The following is a 24,947-nucleotide window of genomic DNA, read 5'->3' as shown; positions in this document are numbered from 1 at the left end:
ATGATAGCCTAGCGGGTAGGACTTCGGCACCTCTAACTTTTCTAAATAATGTGCGTTGTTAAAGCTATTAAAACATCACTTGCTTCAACGGTTAAGGAAAAGATCGTGAGGAAAACTGCACGCCTTTGATTTCTCCATAATGTTCTCAAAGGTGTGTGGAGTCCACCTATCCACACTGGGCCAGCGAGGTGGACTACGGCCTTAACTCCATTTCATTGTGGGAGAAGACCCGTGCCCCGGAGTGGGTCGGTATTGGATTGATATTATGATGATGGCGATGATTTGTTATATATTTATGAGTAAGAGTTCAAAGGATTTTACTAAGTTTAAAAACAAGAGCTTTATTCATCTAATGATTATAAATTCAAGGCCATATTTTAAGGAGAACTCGAGACAGGAATTTTGCAATAGCAGCCTAGAAAATGAAATTTCTTGGGAATATCTTACTAATTTGAAGCTATTAATTTTGCAGTCCAGATCGTTTAAGGATCTTATTTCTGAGAAATTGTAAGTAAAGATGTTTTAATCCACTCTGATCTATACTCAGAACGGTGACTGAATCTGCTTGGTGTGTCATGAAGTACCTTCTATACATAGGTTAATATGCATATCTAGATAATCCTGATCTAGAATATGTAAGGTTTACTTTTAAGTTTACGTAGTTGTAGTTAATGTAGTTGTCGCCATCATCTCTGCCATGTGCATATTTTTTAATGTAAATTACGCAACAAAAGTGCCCTCTACGTGTCTATTTTAATAAAGAAATATTTTTTTGACTTTGACTTTTGACAATTATTTATTTTACATCTTGTTGGTACGGCAGGGCCACTTACACTAACTAGATATAACTAAATAATTTATGGATAACTATAAGACAAATGTTGGAAGGAAATGGAAGATGACATAAAACATTATAAAAGACATGGCATTAATAAAGTGGACTATAGCGATACTCTGCGAATATTGAATTTTACAAAATAACTAAATAATAATTAATGAATGAATTTTTAATTATTATTTAATTATTTTGCAATAATTATTTTTTAATTATATTGTATGATTCAATTTTCGCGTAGTATAACTATAGCCCCTACAGTGTCGTGCATGGAGGGTATGCACAGGGGATACAGATGATATAAAATGAAGAAAATCTCTAGTAGGAGCTATAAAAACTTAAGGGTAGACTTTTTATAACTCTTTCAATGCCTATTCTTAAGTATTTTATAATTGGTACTGAAGATATTTTCGTTTTATATCATCTTCCCGCTTAGTGCATACCCTTTGCATACCCTTAATTATTTATTTATAATTTTTTTAATATACCACTTACCACTTAATACATGGACAAGGACAGATCTAGGGTTAGCGTTGGCTGGAGCGCAGGTGTACCGGCCGGAATCAGGCGCTCGAGCCTTTTGCACCAGCAAGTGAGATGTCGTCATCTCACCCTTCTCTGTGATGACTGAGACACCCCCACGGGGTGAGTCGTAGTTGATTTCCTGCAATATAAGATTTGTTAGTAATTTGAATTGAAATATTAAGTTTTTGTTTTTTGTGTTTTTTTTTTTGAAGTAAAACTTCTTTGTTCTGAATGCCACGCCACATATGTAGGTCAGACCGGATGTAAATTTGAAACGCGTTACAAAGAGCATATGAGTGGTTACTACACGATTGATGAATTCCTTAACGAAAAGACTGCTTGGAAGCAGGCCACTCCGCTCTCATCTCTCACAAAACAGAAAAATTCTAAAGATTGTTAAACTTTAAAATGATGATGGAAAAGAGCAATCCACTGAGTTTCTTGCCAGCTCTTCTCAATGGAGTCTGCCTCCCGAACCGGTGGTAGAGTCACTACAAACAGACTGACTTGACGTTTCAAAAGTGCTTTTTAATTAGGCCTACTTGAAATAAATTAATTTAGATTTTTGGCAGTCTTCCGATCATAACCACCCTGAAAAATCTAATTTTGCAAAACATCTTTTAGACAGTGGGCATAACGTAACCAGTAATCATTCATACGAAATATTACATACTTGCAACAAAGGGTTGAGACTTGATTTGAGGGGACAATTAGAAATTATTAAACATAAGAATGGGAGGTTCGAATTGCTAAACGAACAAATAAACTTATCAACTTCACCTCTATTGAACATATCCAGAGGCACTAATGAGGTAGGAGGGGCTTAGATAGATACCTAAGTCGGGGGTCATAAAGGTATAATACGCGGCACATTTGGCGCATTTTCACTTAACAATTATTCATTGTAATCTCCTGAGGATGCTCCTGTTTCTGAAGGAAACGTGCGTAGAGGGTACATTGCTGAAGATCTGTTTGGTGTGAAGTATAGGGATTGAAGAAATTATAAATTGCACCATACAGATTCTCCTGCTTTTCGCAAAGTATAGCAAATTAAGCTTAATTGACAAAATAATTTTCATAGTTCTTTAGGCGCGAATAGGGAGTAACTCAGATTTTTTGCTTTCGGAAGTAATGCGTTGGACGTCGTTGCGTCATTAGGCGCGTCGTCAGGTGTCGTCATACGTCAGACGTCTTTTTAGTTTCCGCTATTTAAAAATAATAATTTGGATTGGTCGTAAGTATATGTCATATACTCCACGCTTCTTGACTTATACGCTAGTGGCAAATATCATAATCAATTAGGATTATTAAACGGAATATCCAATATTTTTAAACGGAACCATTGTGAATAGCAAAAAGATATAAGATAAAAATTCAACAGTTTAAAAAGAACATTTTAGATTGCATAGTTTTTTGAAAATCTCTAAATTTACTTGTTTATAAATTTTCTGACGATTGCTACATTCCATAACATTCAATGACAAGTTTATATTGATATTTGCCAAATCTTCAATTTTCTACTCCCAATTATTCTATATAACAAACGAAAATATTTATAAAATATGAAAGTGATATTAATGAATTTTAAATAGAATATAAAATGGAATCGTGAATATAAAATAAAATGGCGGAGTCCCAGGAACATTTTACTCTTTCATGAATAAATAATCATAAAATTTTTACTTCAATCGCACGTAAAGGTTACACGCGATTCCCAATTCTTCAGCTACGATGCAACTACTGACATGCCGATCTTGCTCCACTTTTTAAAAAATGGCATCCATTTTATCTGTAATAGGGCGACCAGAGCGAGGTGCATCTTTGATATCAAATTTCCGGATTGAAAACGCTTAAACCAAATTGGTGCTACTCTCACAGACGCTGCACTAGGTCCATAAACATCGCAAATTTTTTTCCCGGATTGCGTTGCATTTTTACCTTTGTTGTAGTAAAATTTTAAAATGTAACGAATTTCTTTACTAGATTCACTCATCTTAACAGTCCGGAAAAGTAATAAAAATCACACATTTTCATATTTTTTGAATTTGGAATTATCTTCTTTAAAATTTAAACTTTTAATGATACCATAACCAGCCATATACAAATACTAGCCGAAGAGATTTTATTACAAGTTCATACATACTATAATGCGAAAAGACTTTTTTCCCAACCTATTATTTATCACTCCAAACAGCACCACATACGAGTAGCTACGCTAGTTCCGCGAAGTGTGTTCAGGATATAGAACTTATTCACTCATATGCTTGTATCGTTTATTGACCTCAAGGACCCGTTGGTTTAGGTCGAGTCGACTTAGGTCCTTTCCGGACCATATCCGGGTCACGTACCGATCACATCCGGGTACCGATTTCGAGCGCAGTACACCAGAGCAATTACTTCGAAAATTTTAGAATATTAACAGTCAATCTGAGAAGTGGTTAGGACTTCAGCCTCCCTTTGGGGGCTATGTGCGTTTTTAATTTAAGGAATTAAAATATTACTTGCTTCAACGATAAAGGAAAACATCGTGCGGAAACCTGTGTTCGACGACCTCCCTGGCGCAACGATGAGCGCTGTGACTTTAAGAAGGAGGTTTCGGGTTCGATTGCCGGCAGGGGCAATTTGGTAAAATATAATTTCTGAATTTTCTCTGGCCTGGTCTGGTGGGAGGCTTTAGCCGTGGCTACATACCACCCCACCGACAATGTGTGATTTAGTGTTTCAGTGCGATTTCGCGTATAAACCGATTAGGGATATGAAAACCATAACCTCTAACAGTTTAGCCCGCTACCATCTCATACTGCACTCAAGGGCTAACTTGTAGTGGAATAAAAAAAAGTTTACCAATCCGCACTTGGCTAGAGTGGTGATCTCCGACCCAAACCCATCTCATTCCAGAATGCCCTGTCGTGCCTGCAGTGAGCCGGAAATCGATGATGAGTCGCTAAGGACATAGTAATAATGAGGCCAGGCTGTATTTACCTTTCGCTATGGAAGTCAGCACTCCCGACGCTATTTTAAGTTTGAAGTGGCGGCCATCTTGAATTTGAAATTCGTTTGATGTCATAAACTGGCGAGTTACATTTTTTTTCCACTACACTTTCGGCTCGACTAATAGAATACTTTGACAAATTTCAAATCCAAGATGGCCTCCAACACAAAATGGCGAAGTTTTTTCACAATCCCTGAATGCAATGAAAAGGTTTGTCTAGTTTATTTTACTAGATAAACTATTTATATTTATTTATTTATTGTTTAATTACTAGTTTTTCAAGGAAAACAAACAGTACTATTACACATAAAAGTAAAGAAGTATTTTTATATCACATTAGCCAATGAAGTTTCCACAATTTAGTTATACATAAAAGATAACATTAACCATTACTGCTTAGGAATAAGTACCTACCAAGCGAAAATTATACAACAAAATTGAATTATAACAAAAAAAAACAAAAACTTTAAAGCTTACAATATTTATTTTGCCACAGTAAATTTCCTAAATGTGCCAATTTTGACGTGGAATATATCCGTCTTTCAATATTTGCTGGCTTACACTAAATCGGGGGTTTTTAACTTATGTATTTGAGAAATAAAATAAAGTTTGATTGGAATGTGCTTTCATTTCCAAACTGTGACTAAAGAATCATTCTGCAGACTTTGCTTATAGCTGATCCTAAATACTTACTCTGTAAACGTAAATGAAAGCTGTATTTAAATTTTTCATCATAGACGAGTAACTTCAAACTAGAAAGTAAATAATTCGAGGTTGTTTCTATTTATTTAGAAGACTTTTATACTCTTCCCGGTGTTTAAGCTGTGGCTATATTTTAAACCTAATGAAATTCTACAGAATAAGTTAAACAATCGCTTTTTAACTTTTGCGAGTAATTTTACGTTAAACATTTTACGTATTTATTTTATATTCATTTTCTCTCTCTCTATATATATCTTCATTTTACGACCTCAAAAAGGAGGAGGAGGGGTTCTATTCCCAGCAGGTGAAATTTGGGAATTTATAATTTAAATTTTCTCTGGTTTGGTTTGGTGTGAGGCTTTGGCCGTGGCTAAATACCACCCTACCGACAAAGACGTGTCGCTAAGCGATTTATTTTTCCGGTGCGATATCGCGTAGAAACTGATTGAGTACCATAGTCCCTATCAGATTAGCCCGCTACCATCTTAGACTGCATCATAACTTACCACCAGGTGAGATTTAAAGAAAATTATGTCTGTTATATAAGAGATATTCATTCTGTTTTTTAGTATTTGTTGTTAAAACGGCGGAAATACATCGGCATACAAATTGACGACGGATATGTATACCTACGACCACAAACCAGTTAGGTTAGTCCAAATTTTTAGAGAGAGATGAACCATCGATTCCAACTCGTTCGGGAAACTCCGTGACATCTTCTAGTCCAAAATACCTCAGTGCATTAAAACAAAAGTTTTTGAACAGTGCCAGTGATGACTTATGGATCTATAACGTGGTTGTTAACTATGGGTCTCATAAGCAGGCTCAATGTCACTCAGCAGGCGATGGGGAGTCCTGGCCTGCTATGCTTGGAGTATCTCTACGAGATCCGTAGAAGCACCTGAGTAATCGACGTAGCTCAAAGAGTCGCTACAGAAGTTCTCCGCCTTACCTGCTATTGTTTTACGTGAACAAATAAATTTCATTTCAATTTAATTTTATTCAATTTTATTTTATTTTAAGCTAAAGTGGATGTAGGCGGGGCACATAGCTCGGTGAACTGATGGACGTGGGGGTCCAAATGTGCTGGAATGGCGATCACGGGTAAACGCATTGTTGGTAGGATTTCACAAGGTGGCCTGATGACATCAAACGATTCAACAGGGATTTCCTAGACCCAAGTGGCACAAGACCGCGGTATTTGGAACTCCCTACATAAGATCTATGTCCAGCTGTGGACTCCCATTGGCTTGCATGATGATGATGAACTATCACAGTCCATTCGGACTGAAAGACAGACGGATGGACAGAAGAGTAATAAGGTGGGACCGTGTACACATTGTTTACGGAACCCTAAAACAACTCCAGCAAAAATTTTGTTTTTATACTCTTCATTATATTCACGTAAAATATCCGCTCCAGGTAATAGATTATAAAAAACATTATTCATCTCAGCAGAGCGCAATTTGAATGGAAATTGATGGGAAAATAAAACAGCCATTTGCATCTTTTCTCATGGCCCCGAGCATCAAAAAATACTCAGCAGATTTGGCGCTCACTCCAGTCGATTTTGACGAAACTAACATTAAAACGATCGATCAAAAAATCTTAACAGATGGGAACGGTCAGCATATCTTAAATAGGGTATTGTTTTTTACAAGACTCAAAACTATTTGCCTCTTAGATAGAGCAAAAAAATATGCAGCAGTTTTTTAGTTGAAAAATCGTCGGCGTAAGCTTGAAAGTTTAGACAGTATTTCAAGTCAATCAACCAGTTACGTTCGAGTACGCGGCAATTTCGATCAATAATAGTGTACTATAATATAAAATCCTTACCAATAGTATAAATGTTAAAGTGTGTTTTTTGCTTGATTGTTTGTTTTTCTCTCCTGCCTTTCCATACTAATTTAAAAACCAATCAACGAGATTTTTGGCATAGAGTTAAAAGGACGGAGAGTTACATAAGTTGTTTTTTATCCCTCAAAAACTAAAGGTTCCCAAGGGATTTGTTAACAACCCTAATTGACGCGGGTGAAGAATACATCATATAAAAATTACCGACTTTTGATGAAGAATTTCCAGAAGTCTATTCACAACTGCCATTAAAAAGGTATTTTTGGATAATCAAAAAACTCATCAATAAAAAGACATTCCGGATCTTTCAGACTAATTGCTTGTTGTCGTGCTTACGCGTGACATCTGTTTATATGTATATATATATATATATTTTTTTTTTTTATGTGGTGGTGGTTCTATTGTATCGTTTGATAATTTTATATATATTATTTTACTTTATTTTTCCGTATACTCCCTCTCCTTGTCAAGTTCACTTCGCATCTTCTTAAATTCTTCCCGACAAATCCGTGACGCCAAGGCTATACCTGAAAATCAGCGCTGCAGTTGTCAAATACTAGAGCAGCATGCTGAGGTAGCAGCCTTTTCAGCTGAAGCACCTTTCGATAAGGCATTTAGTTTGTAAAATAGTGTATAATTAGTTTACTTATGTGTGGAAGCTGAATAAAGTTTATTATTATTATTAACTAATTAAAATATAGTTATGATAACGATGACAGGAAAAAGACTGGAAGGGGATGCCAAATCCTTGCTATTGTATTACAAAAGGGGAAAAAGGGCACTTCATAATTGTTCGTCCATTGGATGTTAACTACGTAAGTGTGCAATATTATTCTCATAGCTTTCTAAAGGAGGAACGTGGTTGTTTCAAAATGCCGTCCAAATTTCCAAGTCGATCCAAATCTTTAATTTAATTCAGCAAAAGATCTGCAAAATTCCTTTATTTCCTGGCACCGCAACTGCGACGTTGCTCGCAACTCATTTTGGCTTAGATTCAAATAAGTCCCTGTGAATAAATCCCCTGGAAAACTTTCATGGAAGTAGAGATGTAGATGTGAACGTTGTTTTCTCGATTTATATTTTAAACGTTCAAGAATTTAAAAACAACAAAATCATTAATTATTTATTTTGAACATTACATACACCGATGAACTTTAGTTTTTCTTGGTTAATTTAGGTTAATTTCGAAAAATTATATGTTCTCTCAGTCTCTAATGGTCAAGTGAAAAAAAATTATTTATTAATCTTATAAAATTTATATTATGCGATTTTAAGAAACATTAAGCCGAAATTAAAAAATATTATTAACGAAGATCGAGTGCTACGAAAACCATAGTTTGTTTTATAATTTATCTATGGTATCAGCCAACTAAACTCCGTGAAAAATAACACTTAAAATGATTTTTGAAAACTAATATAATCTTACTGGTATAAATATTTTTTCTCTGTTTATATATTTTTTTTACTTTCTATCACAAAACAACGACCTATTATACAAATATTGATTTATCGACATTTTAATGCTGTATGATGTGTACACCCCTACTTCGACGATGTTCGCCAAATGATCTGGGTCTGTGATTACACGATCTTATGCAAACAAATGTATGCATGGCTTACCCACTTGTGTTGCAAGAGGCTTAACGTCACGCCATTGACTAAATCTCTATAAGTTGAAGTTGGAAATGTATTTGTATTATTGTTGTTATTTGCTACTTTGGGTGTTCAAATTTCCTTTTTCATAGTAATAATTGTTGGCCCTTCTGATGATAAGTGGAAATACATATATGTTACTATAAACCTGAGTTGAGTGTTCTATGTCTCAGGTGCCTGTAATTTAACCAGCAACCACGTTCTTCAGACCGAAACACAGCAATGCTGATTGGCAGCAGAAATAAACATGGCGGTAGTTATAGCCCTTACGAGCTCTACTGCTACTGAAAACTTTTACCTTTTCATATTACAAAAAAAAATGCATACGATACTTAATAAATATAATTAAAACAGACTCATGCCAACCTTATTTCAAAAAATTAAACATTATAACTCATCCCTCTATGTATAGCTATGAAATCTGCAAATCTGCGAAGAAAAATATGCGATTTTGCACCAAAATAAAAGGAAAGGAACGGCGTTTTCAGGTAAAAAAACTAATAATAAATTAAATACCCCCTAAAATATTCAAAATTAGCACTCCACAAGCATCTCCTAGATTTTATAAGGAACACTGAAAGTGACAATGAATTTAATAAAATATAAAAAAATGCACAATGCTTTTATTCTATAAATGTTTTTTTTTATTTTGAGCATCCCCAATAAATCGGTTTCCCTACCATACGATGTCTTACTAATGTTTTTAAAAATAATGGCTGCGCTCAAACTGGGTGTACATACGTTACATTATATAATTAGATTGTTTTAAATATTGTATTATAAATGTTACATTATGTATTGTGCTGAAAAAATTGAAATTGAAAACTTAAGGAGCCTTATGCACTGACATAAGGCTCCCTAAGTTTCCTTAATTTATCTCTACTCGATATGATGTATTTTAAGCTAACATGTGCATCCCTACTAACAGGGTGTTCGCCAAATATTCTGGATCTCTGGATTCCGCGATCCATTGCAAACGAATGTTTGCATGGCTTACTCACTTGTGTTGCAAGAGGCTTAAGGCCTTGAGTAAACCTCTCTATGTTAAAGTTGGCAAGGTATTTGCATTAATGTTGATATTTTCCCCTTCAGATGTTTTAACATTAGAAATAAGCTTTAGTAAACTATTCAAAAACCTAGTCAGTGATCTACCTGAACTGTGTTCTCGTAGTTTCCAGCGAGATATATAGAGTAAAATACTTGATGGCATTTGGAAGTTAAGATATGACAGCCGGTTTGCACAGTGGGCAGCTGCCAGGTTATAAATTACGTCATACAGACTCCTCCTCCTTCTCAGGCTACTCCTGCTTTTCGCGGAGTATAGCAAATTAAGCTTTATTTTCATATTATACCATTGGCATATGGTTCGATTTAACACGTTTTCCCTATAGAATCGTGACTGGATTCTTTCTATCTTCATTTTCTTCTTGCTTGTCCTCTTACCTCATCATTGTGCGTCCAGTTTATCGCGGGCGGTGGCTCCGGAGAGTGTTGCACGACGCACGTGAGGTTGATGGTGCTTCCCATGTTGATGAACAGCTCCGGACCTCCCAGGATGGTAGTCAGGGGCTCTGTTGACAGATAGTCTACTTATTTATGTGTTCGTACTAAGGCCAGTTTGATGCCATTAAAAGCGGTGATAGCCTATAGAATAGAATATAGATAGGGATAGATACCTATAGCATAGAATTCGACCTTCTTTTAAGGGTAACCGACTTAGATCCCTCGCAAGCATCTATAACTTTCTGCATTTCTAATATAAGCAATAAAAATATCTCTTGCTTTAACGGTGATGAAAAAAAATTGAGAGAAAACCTGCATACCTGAGAGTTCCCCATAACACCCTCAAAGGTGTTAAAAGTCTACCAATCCGCACTTTGTCAGTTTCGTGGACTGCGGCATAAAGAGTACTCTCATTAACTACAAGCTAGCCTTTCACTAGTGGTAAGTTGTGGTACACCTATAGCGATTAACCTGTTAATTTTATGCATTTATATTGAAGCGTATCGGTTTCTAAGCGGCATTGTACTGGCACGCTAAATTCTTTGAAAGTCTGTAACTAGCCAGTCAGAACCACTAGACAAATCGGAGATCATAACTTCTCAAATTGTCTCCACCTGGTATCGAACCTTAGTCTCGTGACCCGTAGCTAACCACAATCATTTTGAACCCATTACCAGCCCGAGTACGAGTCTTCTCTCAGAATGAGAATGGTTTAGGCCGTATTCCACCACGCTGATCAAATTAGGTTAGTACACACTATCCTTGAGATTATTATGAAGCATCTCAGTCATGCAGGTTTCGTCACCATGTTTTTCTTTCAACATAAATTGCTTGAATTAAAAATGCACGTAACTCTAAAAGTAGTGTGCCGAAGATTAAACTCTAGCCCCCCCCAAACGAATTCGAAGCCTTACCCACGGCCCACTTCAAGTCACGAGTCTCCTCTCAGAAGTAGAATACTTTAGGCCGTAGTCCATACTGACCAAGTGCAGGTTAATAGACTTCACACACCCCTAAGAGCATAATGGAGAATTGGAAGCATGCCGTTTTCCTCACCATGTTTTTCTTTCAACATTAATTGCTTGGATTAAAAACGCACGTAACTCCGAAAAGTAAAAATGTCTCCGGGAATCGAACTCGCTTCCCCGTAAAGGAATTCGATGCCTTACCCACTGGTCTAACACTGCTAACTGTGTGCTTAAGTGTTGCTCGCGTAGTATTTCTAACAATAAACAGTTCCATATTTGAGTCATATATCAAGTTAAAAATATACATAACGGAGGCAATATATTGTACAAAGTGATTTACCGACAACCGAGAGGTGCATCCGGTGGCCGATTGGCGGTGTAGTTCCAACTTGGCACTCGTAGATGCCAGAGTCGCGCCGCTGCGGAAACCTTATCTGTAGACAAAATATATCACGTTATTCTATAAAGTTCCCATCAGAAACATCGAAATACATAATTACACATTAAATAAATAAGATAATTAATTCCTTCATAACAATAATTCCGGCTTCACGAATAAAATAATAACTACGACAATACACAATCGCCATCTAGCCCCAAGTAAGCGAGCTTGTGTTATGGGTACTAAGATTGCTGATGAATATTTTTATGAATTATATATATAAATACTTATAAAATACAGATAAACACCCAGACGCTGGAACACATTCATGTTAATGACACAAACATTATCCAGTTGTGAAAATCGAACCCACAGCCTTGGACTCAGAAAGCAGGGTCGCTGCCCACTGAGCCCATCGGACGTCACGGTAAATCGGATCTATCGGATTCTAAAATTAAAAAATATATTTAAAAAATTTAAACCATTTGTCTGCGGTGAACCTTAATATGCCGTTTTTGCGAGCTCGGATATTCCAGTTTTTTGGCGCTTCTACTAATTGAGATGTCAGTGACTACATTGTTGCACCCAAGTGTCATATGCTACGTGTCGTCACGATAAATCCAATATGGCGGAAAAGTAGAACAAGTTACGCAATATATGCTTGTGACAACTTTTCCCAGTGTAATATCAAATAAAGGTATTTCGATATAAGTAGGTACTATGAATAAAATATCGTTAAGTTATTTTTAGGTTACTGTAACATACATGACAAATTTCATTTAAAATTTAACAGAAGCATCATCTTCTTAAAGAGCACGCCCTTGGCTAGTATTCACCATTTTTTTTTTGCTTGCAACCAAATCTTTATTGATACCTCCGACCCTTGGGCAGGACGGAGGTTAACTGGGACTCCCCCTCTAAAGGGGGTATACCCGAACTTAAAACCACCATGACATATTCCTCTTGTAGGCTTTGTCGCCCGGGGAACCCGTGGTATTCCTCCCGGACGACTTAACATTCACCATAACTTTACGTGACACAGAATTGTAGATAAGCAAAGCATGTTAAAGTAATAAATATAAGTAAAGTTAAAAAAACTTTAACCTAAAACTGGGCAACATAAAATCTGAGAACAGGTAGGTACCCATATAAGTATTAAACCCTGACTTTATAACAAATATCTTTATATATATATTTCTTGTGTGCGTGTGTATGTCACTGAACTCCTCCTAGACGGCTGCACCGATTTGAATGAATTTTTTGGTATACGTTTGGGTGGCCCCCAACCAAAAAATGGACCCCTGGATGGTTTAGATTCACAAATTAGCCCGACAGATGGCGCTGGGGTCCGCTAGTCTTGTATATAACAAATAGGCGTTTCGTTTTTTCTATGTTTAAGTTTACTTACATTTATTTTTTTATTACTATCTGTAATAAACTAATGTGGATCTTTTTAAAAATGGTTTTCGGGCTTTACTAAGGTTGTTTACAAATTCCATGGAAACCGTTTGTTCGCCTGGGATAGAATGATATGTTGCTCTCCGTTCTTTCAACTAACTCTATACCATCAATCAAGTTGTATCGTTGATCAGTTAGGGCGTGAAGGAAGGACAAACCAACAAACACTTTTGCATTTATATCATATCTCATCATGTAGCTCCATTACCGGCGCACTACGGGATTGGTGGATTCTACGCTTAGAGAAAATTTTAAAGAGCTCTCAGGAATGCAGGTTTCCTCACGATGTTTTCTTTAACGTTGAAGCAAGGGATATTTTAATTGCCTGAAACGCACATAACTTGGAAAATTAGAAGCGTGCTGCCATTCGAACTCGGCCCCCGAAAATGAAGCCATAGTCCTAATCACTGAGCTATTACCGCTAAGAATGTGTATATATGGTAGTTATTAATTATTTTTACCAATAAAGATTTGTTAATAACTAGCTTTTGCCGGCAGCTGTGCTCACGTTAAGTTCAATTTTGATTGAATAACTTTTAACTGCAAAAGCTTAAAAACAAGTCTTGCTAATACTAGAAAAATATGAACGTAAATTACTTAAAAAAATAGAAACTTCCATATAAATTTTCATCCCCTATTTGATGACTAAGTATTTGAAATTTTTAAAATTGGTAAAACCCGTGTTAATTTTTAATCGAAAACCTAAAATTAAAGTTTCATGGATGTAACTTGAAAAATAAATCGTTAAATGAGGGGTTTTATACAAACTTTCATCCCCCATTTAACCCTCTTAGAGCTGGAATTTTCAAAACCCTTTCCTAGCGGATGCCTGCGTTGTTATAACTATCTATGTGCAAAATTTTAGCCCGATCCGTCAAGTGGTCAGAGCTGTGCGTTGATAGATCAGTCAGTCAATCAGTCAGTCACATTTGCCTTTTATTTGTTAATAAGTCATCATCATCATCATGTCAACCAATCGACGTCCACAGCTGGACATAGGTCTTTTGTAGGGAGTTCCACAATACACGGTCCCGGGCCGCTTGCCTTCAGCGGCTCCCAGCGACTCGCCTGATGTCATCTGTCCAACTCGTTGGGGGCTGACCTACGCTGCGTTTACCAGTGCGGGGTTGCCATTCCAGCACCTTAAGACCCCAACATCCATCGGTTCTCCGAGCTATGTACCCTGCTCATTGCCACTTCAGCTTCGCAACTCGCTAAGCTATGTCGGTAACTCTAATTCTTCTACGGATCTCCTCATTTCTGATTTGATCACGTAGAGATACTCCTAGCATAGCTCTCTTCATCGCCCGCTGAGTGGCTAGTGAGTGTTAATAATTAAACTAAACTAAAATTAATCGAGTTAAAATTTAAAAAGCCTTCGATTTTTAATAGAATGCACATTATTCTACTAGCCAAGCTCTTTCATTTGAAAGTGAAACCGAAGTCCTAACTAGTAGACTATAACCACTCTGCATTTATAATATGAGTAAGGATTTGGGCACCGTCGTTATCACCTAGAGTTCGTGAAACAAATAATCCACGAACAGACTATAACGATTCTCAATAGATGTTTTGTGTATGTTAATGGTCAACCAGAAATTGGCTCGAGGCTTAAGTCAGTAAATTACTTAGCTCGCATGCTATGTTAAATACAATCTGGGTGAACGCCAAAAGACTCCACCTGCTAGTGAAATGGTGAAATTTGTGACGGGCCATTAACATGTTTAGGGCAGGGACAGGGTTAGTTGCACCGCGTAACGTTATCGTTAATCAATGTTAACCTTTAACTAATGTGATGGTTTTTATTTTATGTGGGGCCTGTACTTTAATATTTATTTATTAAAGCAAGCTTCTGCCCGCGACTTCAGTTTATAAGTCTTCGTTCGTTAACAATTTTTTATCTCAAGGAACTACCATGGGAACTATTTGAGAGATCGGTATAGAAAGTACGTGTCCTATTCCATAGCATAGGTGACATAGCTACCTGCCCGCGGCTTAGCTCGTTAACAATTTTCCCTCGGGAACTACTTAAGAAATCAGGATAAAAGGTAGCCTATGCTATTATTTGCTCCGTCAAAGGCTACATGCATGCCAACTTGCATCCAAATCCGTTCAGCCATTTTTGCGTGATTGAGACATATATAATATTACACATTTATAAACTTTCACATTTATAATATTAGTAGGGTTAGGTTTGCAAGAAGCGGTGATAGCGCATTGGGTAGGAGCTGGACTTCACTTAATGGGGGGGGGGGGGGGGGGGGTTCGAATCCCAGCACGCACCTCTTACTTTTCTAAATTTTGTGCGTTTTAAGTAATTCAACTATCAATTGCTTCAACGGTGAAGGAAAACGTCGTGGTGAAACCTGCATGCCTGAGAGTTCATAATGTTCTCGAATATGTGTGTAGAGTCCACCAAACCGCACTGGGCCAGTGTGGTGGACTACGGCCGTAACCCCTTCTCATTTTGGGAGCACACTCGTGCTCAGTAGTGGGCCAGTAATGGGCTGGTGTGATGATGAAGATGAGATTTGCAAGCAGAATATCACTGAAACCAGTCAAGGAACAACAACATTGAGAAACTTAAAATTGTAGTGTAAACCCAATTACTGGCAAAAAGGGTATGCGTATCTGAAAAATAAAAGTGCGGGTATACAAGTTTACATTGCTTGTTATGAATTTATTGTTGTAACCAGTGGTTGTAACGTCAGAAAAACTTTATAATGAAAATATAACGAAGATGAAAACGCATACAAAAAAAAAACCGAAGTAACTTAAAACAAAACAGAAATGTACGAGGCAATAATCATTTTCCTGTGCATATATATTGCTGCAGAATGTTTTTGTATTGCTGAAAAGAACATGAGTGGATGTCAGCAGAAGTAGTTTTTAGATTTTTTAACTATATAACATAATTAGCTATATTATTTACCAACATCTTGATATTATTGTACAAACGTTCTTGCAAATAAATGATTATTATTATTTAAAAATAAGTGTGTGTGTGTGTGTGCATGTGTGTGAGTTTTTGTGTGTTTGCCCGTGTCTGTAGCATCATATTTCACAAACGGATGAACAAATTTTAATTTTGTTTTTTTACATTCTCGCCGTGAATGTGCTTAATTTGATAAACTCAGCCAGAGATGGCTGCCGCCACGAAATGGCGGATTAGATAATTTTCCTACCTCAATATAGAATAGAAAAACTTTATTGCAACACAACAGAATAGGAAAAATACAAGGAAAACAGTAATAGTACCTATTGCTAGGGTACAAAGGCGGCCTTATCACTAAAAGTGATCTTTTAAAGGCAACCCGAGCGTACGAAGCCGATAAAAAAGTGGAAAGTGGATGGTGTATAAAGTATGTTACAAAAAAATTAAATAAACTTACTCGTACATGAACATACATGCTACATTTACATATTAACTACACAAATACCGATATAAATTTATATATATACTATAATATAGGTATCAAATGAAAGAACTCCACTAGTAGAATACTGTACACTATAAGAAATTTAAAATCCAGGATGGCCACAATAACCATAACAAAATGGTGAATTTCATTTAATTTCACAACTCCATCAATATGGGCTAGTAGAGTAATCTGCACTCTATTAAAGTCGGAGGCATTTTAAAGTTTAAAATCAATTTCAGTTTTGTTTATTATTAACAAATCAAGAGTGTTAATGGGTAAAAATAATAATTAACTATATATACTCTTAGTGGTGATAGCTCAGTGTTAAGGACTTCTGCTTTACTTTTGGGGGCCGAGTTCGAATCCCAGCACACATCTCTATCTTTCGTAAGTAGTGTGCGTTTTTTAAGCAATTAAAATATCACTTGCTTCAACGGTATAGGAAACCATCGTGAGGAAACCTTTACGCCTGACAGTTCTACATGTATCTCCTGCATGTTGTGTGTACAATTTAAAATACCATTCTAAGCATCCATGTAGTTAATCCAATCCTCGAACCCTAGCTCTTAACATTACGTTAATTGGAATTATGGGTGCAACTGACCGTTTTATTTGTAATTAACTTTGACCTCTTCGTAACATATAGTCTTCGTTAATGTCTTTAAGAAGGACGACGCGACGCTTCGTTAGCTAGCTCAATTTTTAAATATAGAAATTGTATTTACTCTATTGTATCCTACCTTTAAAAAGCAAGGGCTAAGTGATTTAGAATAAAATCGCATTATCAATATCTATTCGTATATAATGATCATCCTTATATCAACCTATTACCGCCAAGTACAGGGCACGCGTCTCCTCCCACAATGAGAAGGGGTATAGGTTTAGGACGTAGTCCACTGCGCTGGCCCAGTGTGAATTGGTGGGCTTCAGACCCATTCAGTTCATTATGGAGAACTCTCAGGCATGTGTTTTCCTTCATTTAACGGTGATTGCAAGTGCAAGTGATTTTTTAATTAAAGCACGTAACTTAGGAAAGTTAGAGGTGCGTGCTGGGATTCAAACTTGCTCCCCCAAACGTCAAACCGGAGTCCTAACCACTTATAATCTCACCACTTATCAACGCTTTTTTTCGCTATTTTATTATTATTATTTAGCTGAGTAGATGTTATCACTGTTATACGACAGAGTAAGGAAAGGACAGAGGTCTGACGAGGCCGACTTAAGAAAGCAATTGCGATACGTGTGAAAACCGCTAATGACGTCGGTAGAAAGGGACCTATATTTTAAAGCGTTTATTTTACGGCTTATAGTGTGCTACGCAAGCTACGCTACGCATAGTGAGTAAGTTTGTGAGCATTACTTAACTAATTAAATCGAGTTTTTTTTTATATATTTATTAAATCATCACACATAAATATATATTATCAGGTCTGAATTTAAAGGTGGAAGCATAAACTTAAGATAACTTAATAAATACTTTTCCGTACACCCAGCCTTTGACAAATTGCTTGGTTAATCTAGTAGATTAATATATTAATATTAACAATTAATGCTACAAAATCGTTACTTATTACACATCACCATTTAGAAAAAGGCGGGCAGACAACGATAAAAGGAAAAAATAAAAATAAAAAAAGTGCTACAGCCATTTGCAACGTTCGTTTTACTTTTCTCAATTCCTGTGTAATAAAGTGTAATAGAGGTTAGTGTTTCAAATAGAGCTAGGTATATTATGTTGTAGATATATTATGGGCCTCATAAAAAGGCTCAGAGTCACTCAGCGGGCGATAGAGAGAGCTATGTTGGGAGTATCTCTACGTGATCAAATCAAAAATAAGGAGATCCCTAGAAGAACCAGAGTTACCGACATAGCTCAGCGAGTCGCGAAGCTGAAGTGGAAATGGGTGGGGCTTATTGCTCGGAGAACCGATGGACGTTGGGGTTCCAAGGTGCTGGAATGGCGACCACGCACTGGTAAACGCAGCGTTGGTCGGCCCTTCAACGAAGTAGGCAGACGATGTCAAACGAGTCGCTGGGAGCCGCTGGAAACAAGCAGCCCAGGACCGTGGATTTTGGAACTCCCTATAAAAGACCAATGTCCAACAGTGGACTTCAATCGGTTGAAATGATGACGATGATATTATTTTGGCACTTTAGATGCATACACATTTTTCCATTGAGGCTTCAATGATAACGTATCCGTATTTAAACCAAACTTTAAGTTTAGGACGGAGTTTGAAACACGCCTTGTCTTGTTTTGATTTCGACTTCATCACATTATTAACTAAAGCTTAGTTGGTAAATAGAACAGTTATTCATCTTCTTTATCATTATTAACTGTTTCCCGTGGTTAAACCCGCGTTAGCTCAAGTTCATAACGTATTGTTATATTGACTACTTTTATTAACCTTGCTCATAGACTCCTCCCGTTATACGCCCCGCAATATAAATTATCTCCTAATTTTTCTGACAATAACAACGTTTCTAAGTAATAAATCTATAGATTAAGGATACATTGAATAAAGAAAATAGTAATTGGTAAATAAATAAATAAGTATTCTACTACAATACACACATCGCCATCCAGCCCCAAAGCAAAAGTAGCTTGTGTAATGGGTACTTAGGTGACTGATGAATATTTTAATGAATAATGTACATAAACACTTACATCTAAACACCCAGACACAGAAAAACATTTACCTTCATAACACAAACATTTTCCAGTTGTGGGAATCGATCCCACAACTGGAAAAGCAATGTCACTGCTCACTGCGCCAATCGTTCGGCAAAGTCATAAATATAACTAAAACTTATCAACGTTTTAAAATATTAAAAGCCAAGTTAATAGTACTTATCTCTGATAAGAGCATTAAAAGCATTATCTTTTTGCGTAGACTTAAGCGCACCAATCTTTAACAGAAATGTTTAAAGAATTCATTGGATTTGCTACCATTATAACAATTCTAGCTAGAATTGAATTCGCAAAAGAGCAAAGCGAAATTGTTATTTCAGTTTTCCACTTAGGAAATTATGTTAGACAAGCCTTTGTCCGTTACTACGTCCGTGGAATAAATTTTATATATTAATACTTTTTTTTTGTATACCAAAAAAAAAGCCATATTTATAAAGTCGAAGTCAAAGTCAAAATACCTTTATTCAAGTAGAACCATAGATAGCACTTATGATGCGTACATTACATGAAACATTTGTACATGGTAGTAAGTTGATGGCGATTACCATATTCATAAACTTCAAGTTACGAAAAAAAATTAAGCGGGGTGTGCCCTTTTATTATCACCATCTCAGATCGTCATTTAAAAACATTAGAAGAACAAGCCTGGCGAGAACAATAATATACACCCAAGTTTTTTTATCAGTTACTTTATGTTTTATACTATAATAGGACTTTTCTAAAAGCTCACGTTTAATCCAAACTTTGAACTTTTTAATCTCCAAGCTGTCAACCGGTAGTTATAAATTGTATGCACTTTCCAGTAAACGAATAACTAATTTTATGAATATTGCGATGCAAGTTCAGTTTTACTACTAATGTTAAAATTATTGCGGTCACATTTTTCTTAAATTGTGAACATACTCTGTCATTATTTTAGGTACTTTAAATTATAACAAAATAAATATCGTTGTCTATCTATATTACACTATATACATTAGTTACTCTTTGCGTTGCGCGCTCACATGTAGGGGAATTTCGTGATAATGGTGGGAGGCTCTTAGGCTTTACGTTCCCCGTTCTACCACAGAACAGCGAGACACCGTGAGCGGTGGCATCCTCATGTGGTTGTTATTCCGCTAAAATGTGGAACGCCCTCCCGGCAACTGTGTTTCCTTCCACGTATAATTTGAGTACTGAAGGTACTCAAATTATACGGCTAGAGGCTAGAGTCAATAGGCTGTTTCTAGACAAGCGTGCTCTAACCTAGACCTCATCAATGTTTTCCAACGGGCATGATTGTCGTCAAGCGGTTGTCTGTAAAGTCGGCTTACTGAAGAAAGTTGAACGTGACAACGTCGTAAGAAAATACTGATGGAATGGTTGCATTTTTCAAAAGAAAATTTTAATTTTATTTGTTTGATAGATATTATCGTTGCTATAAACAATTGACACCACATTCACTTTTCACTGCACTTCATCCTTGCCGAAAACATGCAAATGTATTATTGTATAGAAGCTGTCCACGCGGACGCATCGCTCACTCGAGTAGGTGAGAGCCAGATGTCGAACGCGGAGGCCGACTGTGCCTCTTTGTCGCTCGTTCCGCGCTCTCGCTTGCACTTAAAGCCTTCAATGGAACGCCTCAGAGCGAGGTAACGCCGCAAACGTCATGATTTTTCGTGCGTGCAGCCGGCTCCATCGAATTATAAGACGTTGTCACGTCAAAAGAAAAAAAAACTTCGTGGCTAGTTACCAACCTACTGACAAAGACATGCTGTGAAGCGATACAATGTCGCGTATAAACTGATCAGGGCAGGATCAGCTTTCAACTGCCATATCCTGCAGGTAAGTCCGCTACCATCTTAGACTGCATCATCACTTCAGTTAGTATTCTTATAACTATTAATCAGTAATTTATGTAAATCCTACCTCTATTTTCCGGGTTTAGAAGTATCCTATGGCTTTACGTACCTAAGCAATTCGAATCGATCAATATATAAACTTAAATCACGCGGATCCATCCATGAGAAGTTTATAGAAATAGGCATACTTACTGTAGCTTCACAATATATTTATAATAAGATAGTATTTGTAAGACAATATATTAGTATTTATAAACAAAAAGTGGACCTAAACAGTCGACTTACAAGAAATGGTAATAAATTAGTGTTATCTGCATATCGTCAGTGAAAGGTACAGAAGTCATTTGTGGGATTGAGTATAGGCTTTTATAATATGATTCCTGAGGTGATTTTAGACCTACCAATGCATAAGTTTAAAGAATATGTTAAAACACATTTATTACAGCGAGGTTACTATACAATTTATGATTCTTTTTATTATTTTATTTAAGTTGCTTTCAAGCAACCTTGTCATTAAGAAAAAGCGGACCGGTTGCTTGAAAGCAACTGGCTCCGCTTTCATCTCTCACAAGATAGAAAAATGAATGTTAAAATGTAAAATGTAAATTGTTGATGTTGGAAAAGAGCAACTGCTAAGTTTCTTGCCGGCTTTTTCTCGGTAGAATCTGCCTTCCGAACCGGTGGTAGAGTCACTACAAACAGACAGACTTGACGTTTCAAAAGTGCTTATATCAGGCCTACTTGAAATAAATGAATTTTGAATTTTGAATGTTTCAATATAATTAAATTTGAATTTATTTGAAGTGGACGTAAAATAACACTCATTTTGTAAACAAACCATAAAAACGGTACGGTTATATTTAACAAAATTTAGCTAAAGAATTAAAATAACTCGATATGCCAGTACAAAAAATAATCCCAAGTAAATTGAAAATCTAATCTAAAAGAGCAAAGCGAAAATGTTATTTTACTTTCCATTTAGGAAATACATTTAGATTGCTCGTGAATTTATACTTTAAAGGCGATTATGTTGAATCTCAGTTTGTTGAAGCACCGTCAATAGAGTTAGCTTAATAAAATCCACACGAATCCCTCCGTGTATGGAAGGGAGTTTTAGTAGTAGTAGTATATCACAGAGCTATTCCGGCGAAGTAATACCACCATGCTTATTTCTGCCGCCAAGTAGCACGGCTGTGTTTTAAAATACATGAGTTCCGTTCAACCACTACAACGATGTTACTAAATTATTTTATGAAAATTAAGCTTATAATTTGCTATACTCCGCGAACAGCAGGAGAATCTGTATCGTGTAATTTATAATTTCATCAATCCGTATACTCCACACCAAACTGATCCTCGGCAATGTACCCTCTACGCACGTTTCGCTACGAAACCGGAGTATCCTCAGGAGATATTGCTTTTACAGTAAATAATTATTAAGATATAGATTATGCCATTTATTAGTCTTGCATCCTTGAGATGGATAAAGGATACTTTTAAATTTGGGAAATAGACAGAAACTAATAACACAGCGATTTATTTCGTGGTCGAACATAGGCAACGCTTTAAATTATCAGATCAACTGTAACTCAAAGGGATATTCCAAATAATTAATTATAGTTTTCTGTAACAATATTAAAAAAAAATAAAAAAAATCTGCTTTAGGAAAAATAGAAGCAGCTTTTTGGACCGCGATTGATTGAATTGATGCCGCTCTGAGCCGTTAACACTCGATAGAGAATGCCTCTTTTTAACCAAACTATTAATTTAATTTTGTTATTATTTTTTTAACAATGGCTACCAACCAGACCTATAAATGAGTCACATGATTATTACAAATTTACAAACATATACATCCTGTAAACGGATGTATAACATCGGTGCTGTATATTGCATAGGATTCTTTTATCCTAGAAAAACTTACAAAAAAAAACGAAAGCAGTCGTGGTCTTTGGTATATTTTTATACAGACTGTATAGCACACTTAAAAATTACGTAACAACTGCACTGCGCATCAAACTATCAAACAGCTACAAGTGAATCCAACTCCTCACATAGGCTAATATGTGGCTGGTTTTTTAGGTCAATATTGCGGTTCAACCGTTTGCTAACGTTGGGTTAAAGATTCTGCTATAGCCGGTTGGAACTAATGCCAAAGACCCTCGCAAGTTGGCTTTCAACTTGGCAAAACTATCCCAAACTTTTCGTATAGACAATCCTAAACCCCGACCCCTCAGATACCGCTCTGCGAGGCCAATAAATTTGATTGCTAGCTTCCAATCCACGACTTTATAGTTTTAATCTCATAACAGTTGAAGTTTGAACTTAGATTTTATATTTATTGCCTTGTTTTTTTTTATTGAAGAGTAGCTGTCCGCAACTTTGGCCGCTTTTGTTCTGGTTTTTATAATCCCACGGGAACTGTTTGGTTTCTTGGGATACAAAATATCTTTTGAATGTCTTAGGACGCAAGATATATTTAGACAAGAAGTTGTCAAGATTGGTATGAAATGCTAAAGCTGTGTATAAATAACAAAGGCTATTTTTAATCCGGTTTATTATTGTAAATTTACAACGACAATTCACACATCGCCATCTAGCCCTAAAGTAAGCGTAGTTTGTGCTATGGGTGCTGAGATGTCTGACAAATATTTTTAGGAATAATATACATTTTAAATATACATAAATACTTATATACATACACCCAGACACTGAAAAGCACACATGTTCATCAAACAAACATTTTCCAGTTGTGGGAATGGAACCCACAGCCTTGGACGAAAGCTGGGTTCGCTGCATACTGCGCCAGTCAGCCGTCGCATATATATATAGCGTATTTGAACATTATAATAGTTTTAATGAGTAAGTATCAGATAGATTATGCACATGGTGGAAAAGAATGTAGTTCATATATTTGACGTAATAATAATAAAAAAATGATTTTACTCTGTCTTTCCGTCAAAAAGTAATACTGTATTTCCGTCAAAATGTTAAGCTATTTGTTTTTTTACTAATAATTGTTTGGACTGTTATTAGCTATTGATTGACTGCAGTGGCGTGCACTTCATACATGCACAAAAGCACTGCCTACCCAAAAATTGATATGTAATACTTATAGGAGTAGGATTGTTGCAATTAATGCAATTTGCCACTGATTGAGTGATTACCTTCAATATCCAATCCTCAGTGTGTGGATTGTGGACACTGATGAACCTCTGGTCCGACGTGTACGTCATCCTCCCCGAAGTGAGAAGATGTATGTCACGATGCCTTATCCATGACACCTGCGTATAAACAAATCAAGTTATCAATAATCACAAAATAATAAAAAAAAAAAAAATCACTAAATAAAATTAAATGAAAATGAAAAAATGCTTTGAAATGAAAAAATGCTTTATTGTCATAAAGAATAACAAAACAGAATCAAAAGTACTTAAACATAACACATAACATATACAAAAATTTTGTTTTATTTTGCACAGATAAAAAGTGTACCTGTTCTCCGAACTAGTTGAGACTGTGTCTCGGAAAACAGGGCTAACCCGCTCGATGACATAGCTTAATACTAGAAATTAAGATCACTTGTAGGCCCAAGTACTCGTGGTTGTGTTTGTACGTGTCCTAAATGTCCATGTCTGAATTATGTGTGTGTCAGTGCGTGTGTGTGTGAGTGTGTGTATTTGTGTGAGCTTGCGAGTGAATTTACGTGTGTATCTGTACGTGTGTGCGTGTGAGTGTGTGTGTGGGTGCGTGCGTAAATGTAACTATGATAAATTGGAAAAAACGATTTTCAATTCACCCAATAAATTATACTAGAATCTACAATAAATTTTCGGTTACTGCGTAATTTTGTTTAAGAAGCCACTTTTTAATATTGCTTTTATAATTATAAGTATTCAGAGTGTGCAGAGAAAACTGTAATAAAACTAACTAAAAAGTCGTATGACAGGTATCAGTTTTTTTTACTAGTACTCGAAAAATATAAATGATAAATTGGTTTGGTGGTTTTAATAAATGCAAAAAATAACCGACTAAAACATACGCCCAGGAACTAAAAAGCAGAAAATACTTGTTTATACCGGCGATCTAATTAAATTTTAGAACACAAACGATATTG

At 36.2% G+C, this 24,947-nt stretch overlaps 1 protein-coding gene across 1 annotated transcript in view; it reads right to left on the bottom strand.

Moving 5' to 3' along the window:
* LOC120633213 (zwei Ig domain protein zig-8-like) overlaps positions 1-24,947 on the bottom strand; it is a 41,856-nt gene that overhangs the window by 2,597 nt on the left and 14,312 nt on the right. Inside the window, exons 3-6 of the mRNA XM_039903365.1 lie at positions 23,998-24,114; positions 11,373-11,466; positions 10,005-10,132; positions 1,331-1,499 (exon numbers count right to left, since the gene is read on the bottom strand). Of these exons, the coding sequence (XP_039759299.1) occupies positions 1,331-1,499; positions 10,005-10,132; positions 11,373-11,466; positions 23,998-24,114 (508 nt within the window). The remainder of the gene's footprint in view (positions 1-1,330; positions 1,500-10,004; positions 10,133-11,372; positions 11,467-23,997; positions 24,115-24,947) is intronic.

This window comes from Pararge aegeria, chromosome 21, assembly GCF_905163445.1.
Source record: "Pararge aegeria chromosome 21, ilParAegt1.1, whole genome shotgun sequence".
In the NCBI taxonomy this organism is placed as follows: domain Eukaryota; kingdom Metazoa; phylum Arthropoda; class Insecta; order Lepidoptera; family Nymphalidae; genus Pararge; species Pararge aegeria.
This window is presented reverse-complemented; position numbering and strand designations above follow the sequence as displayed.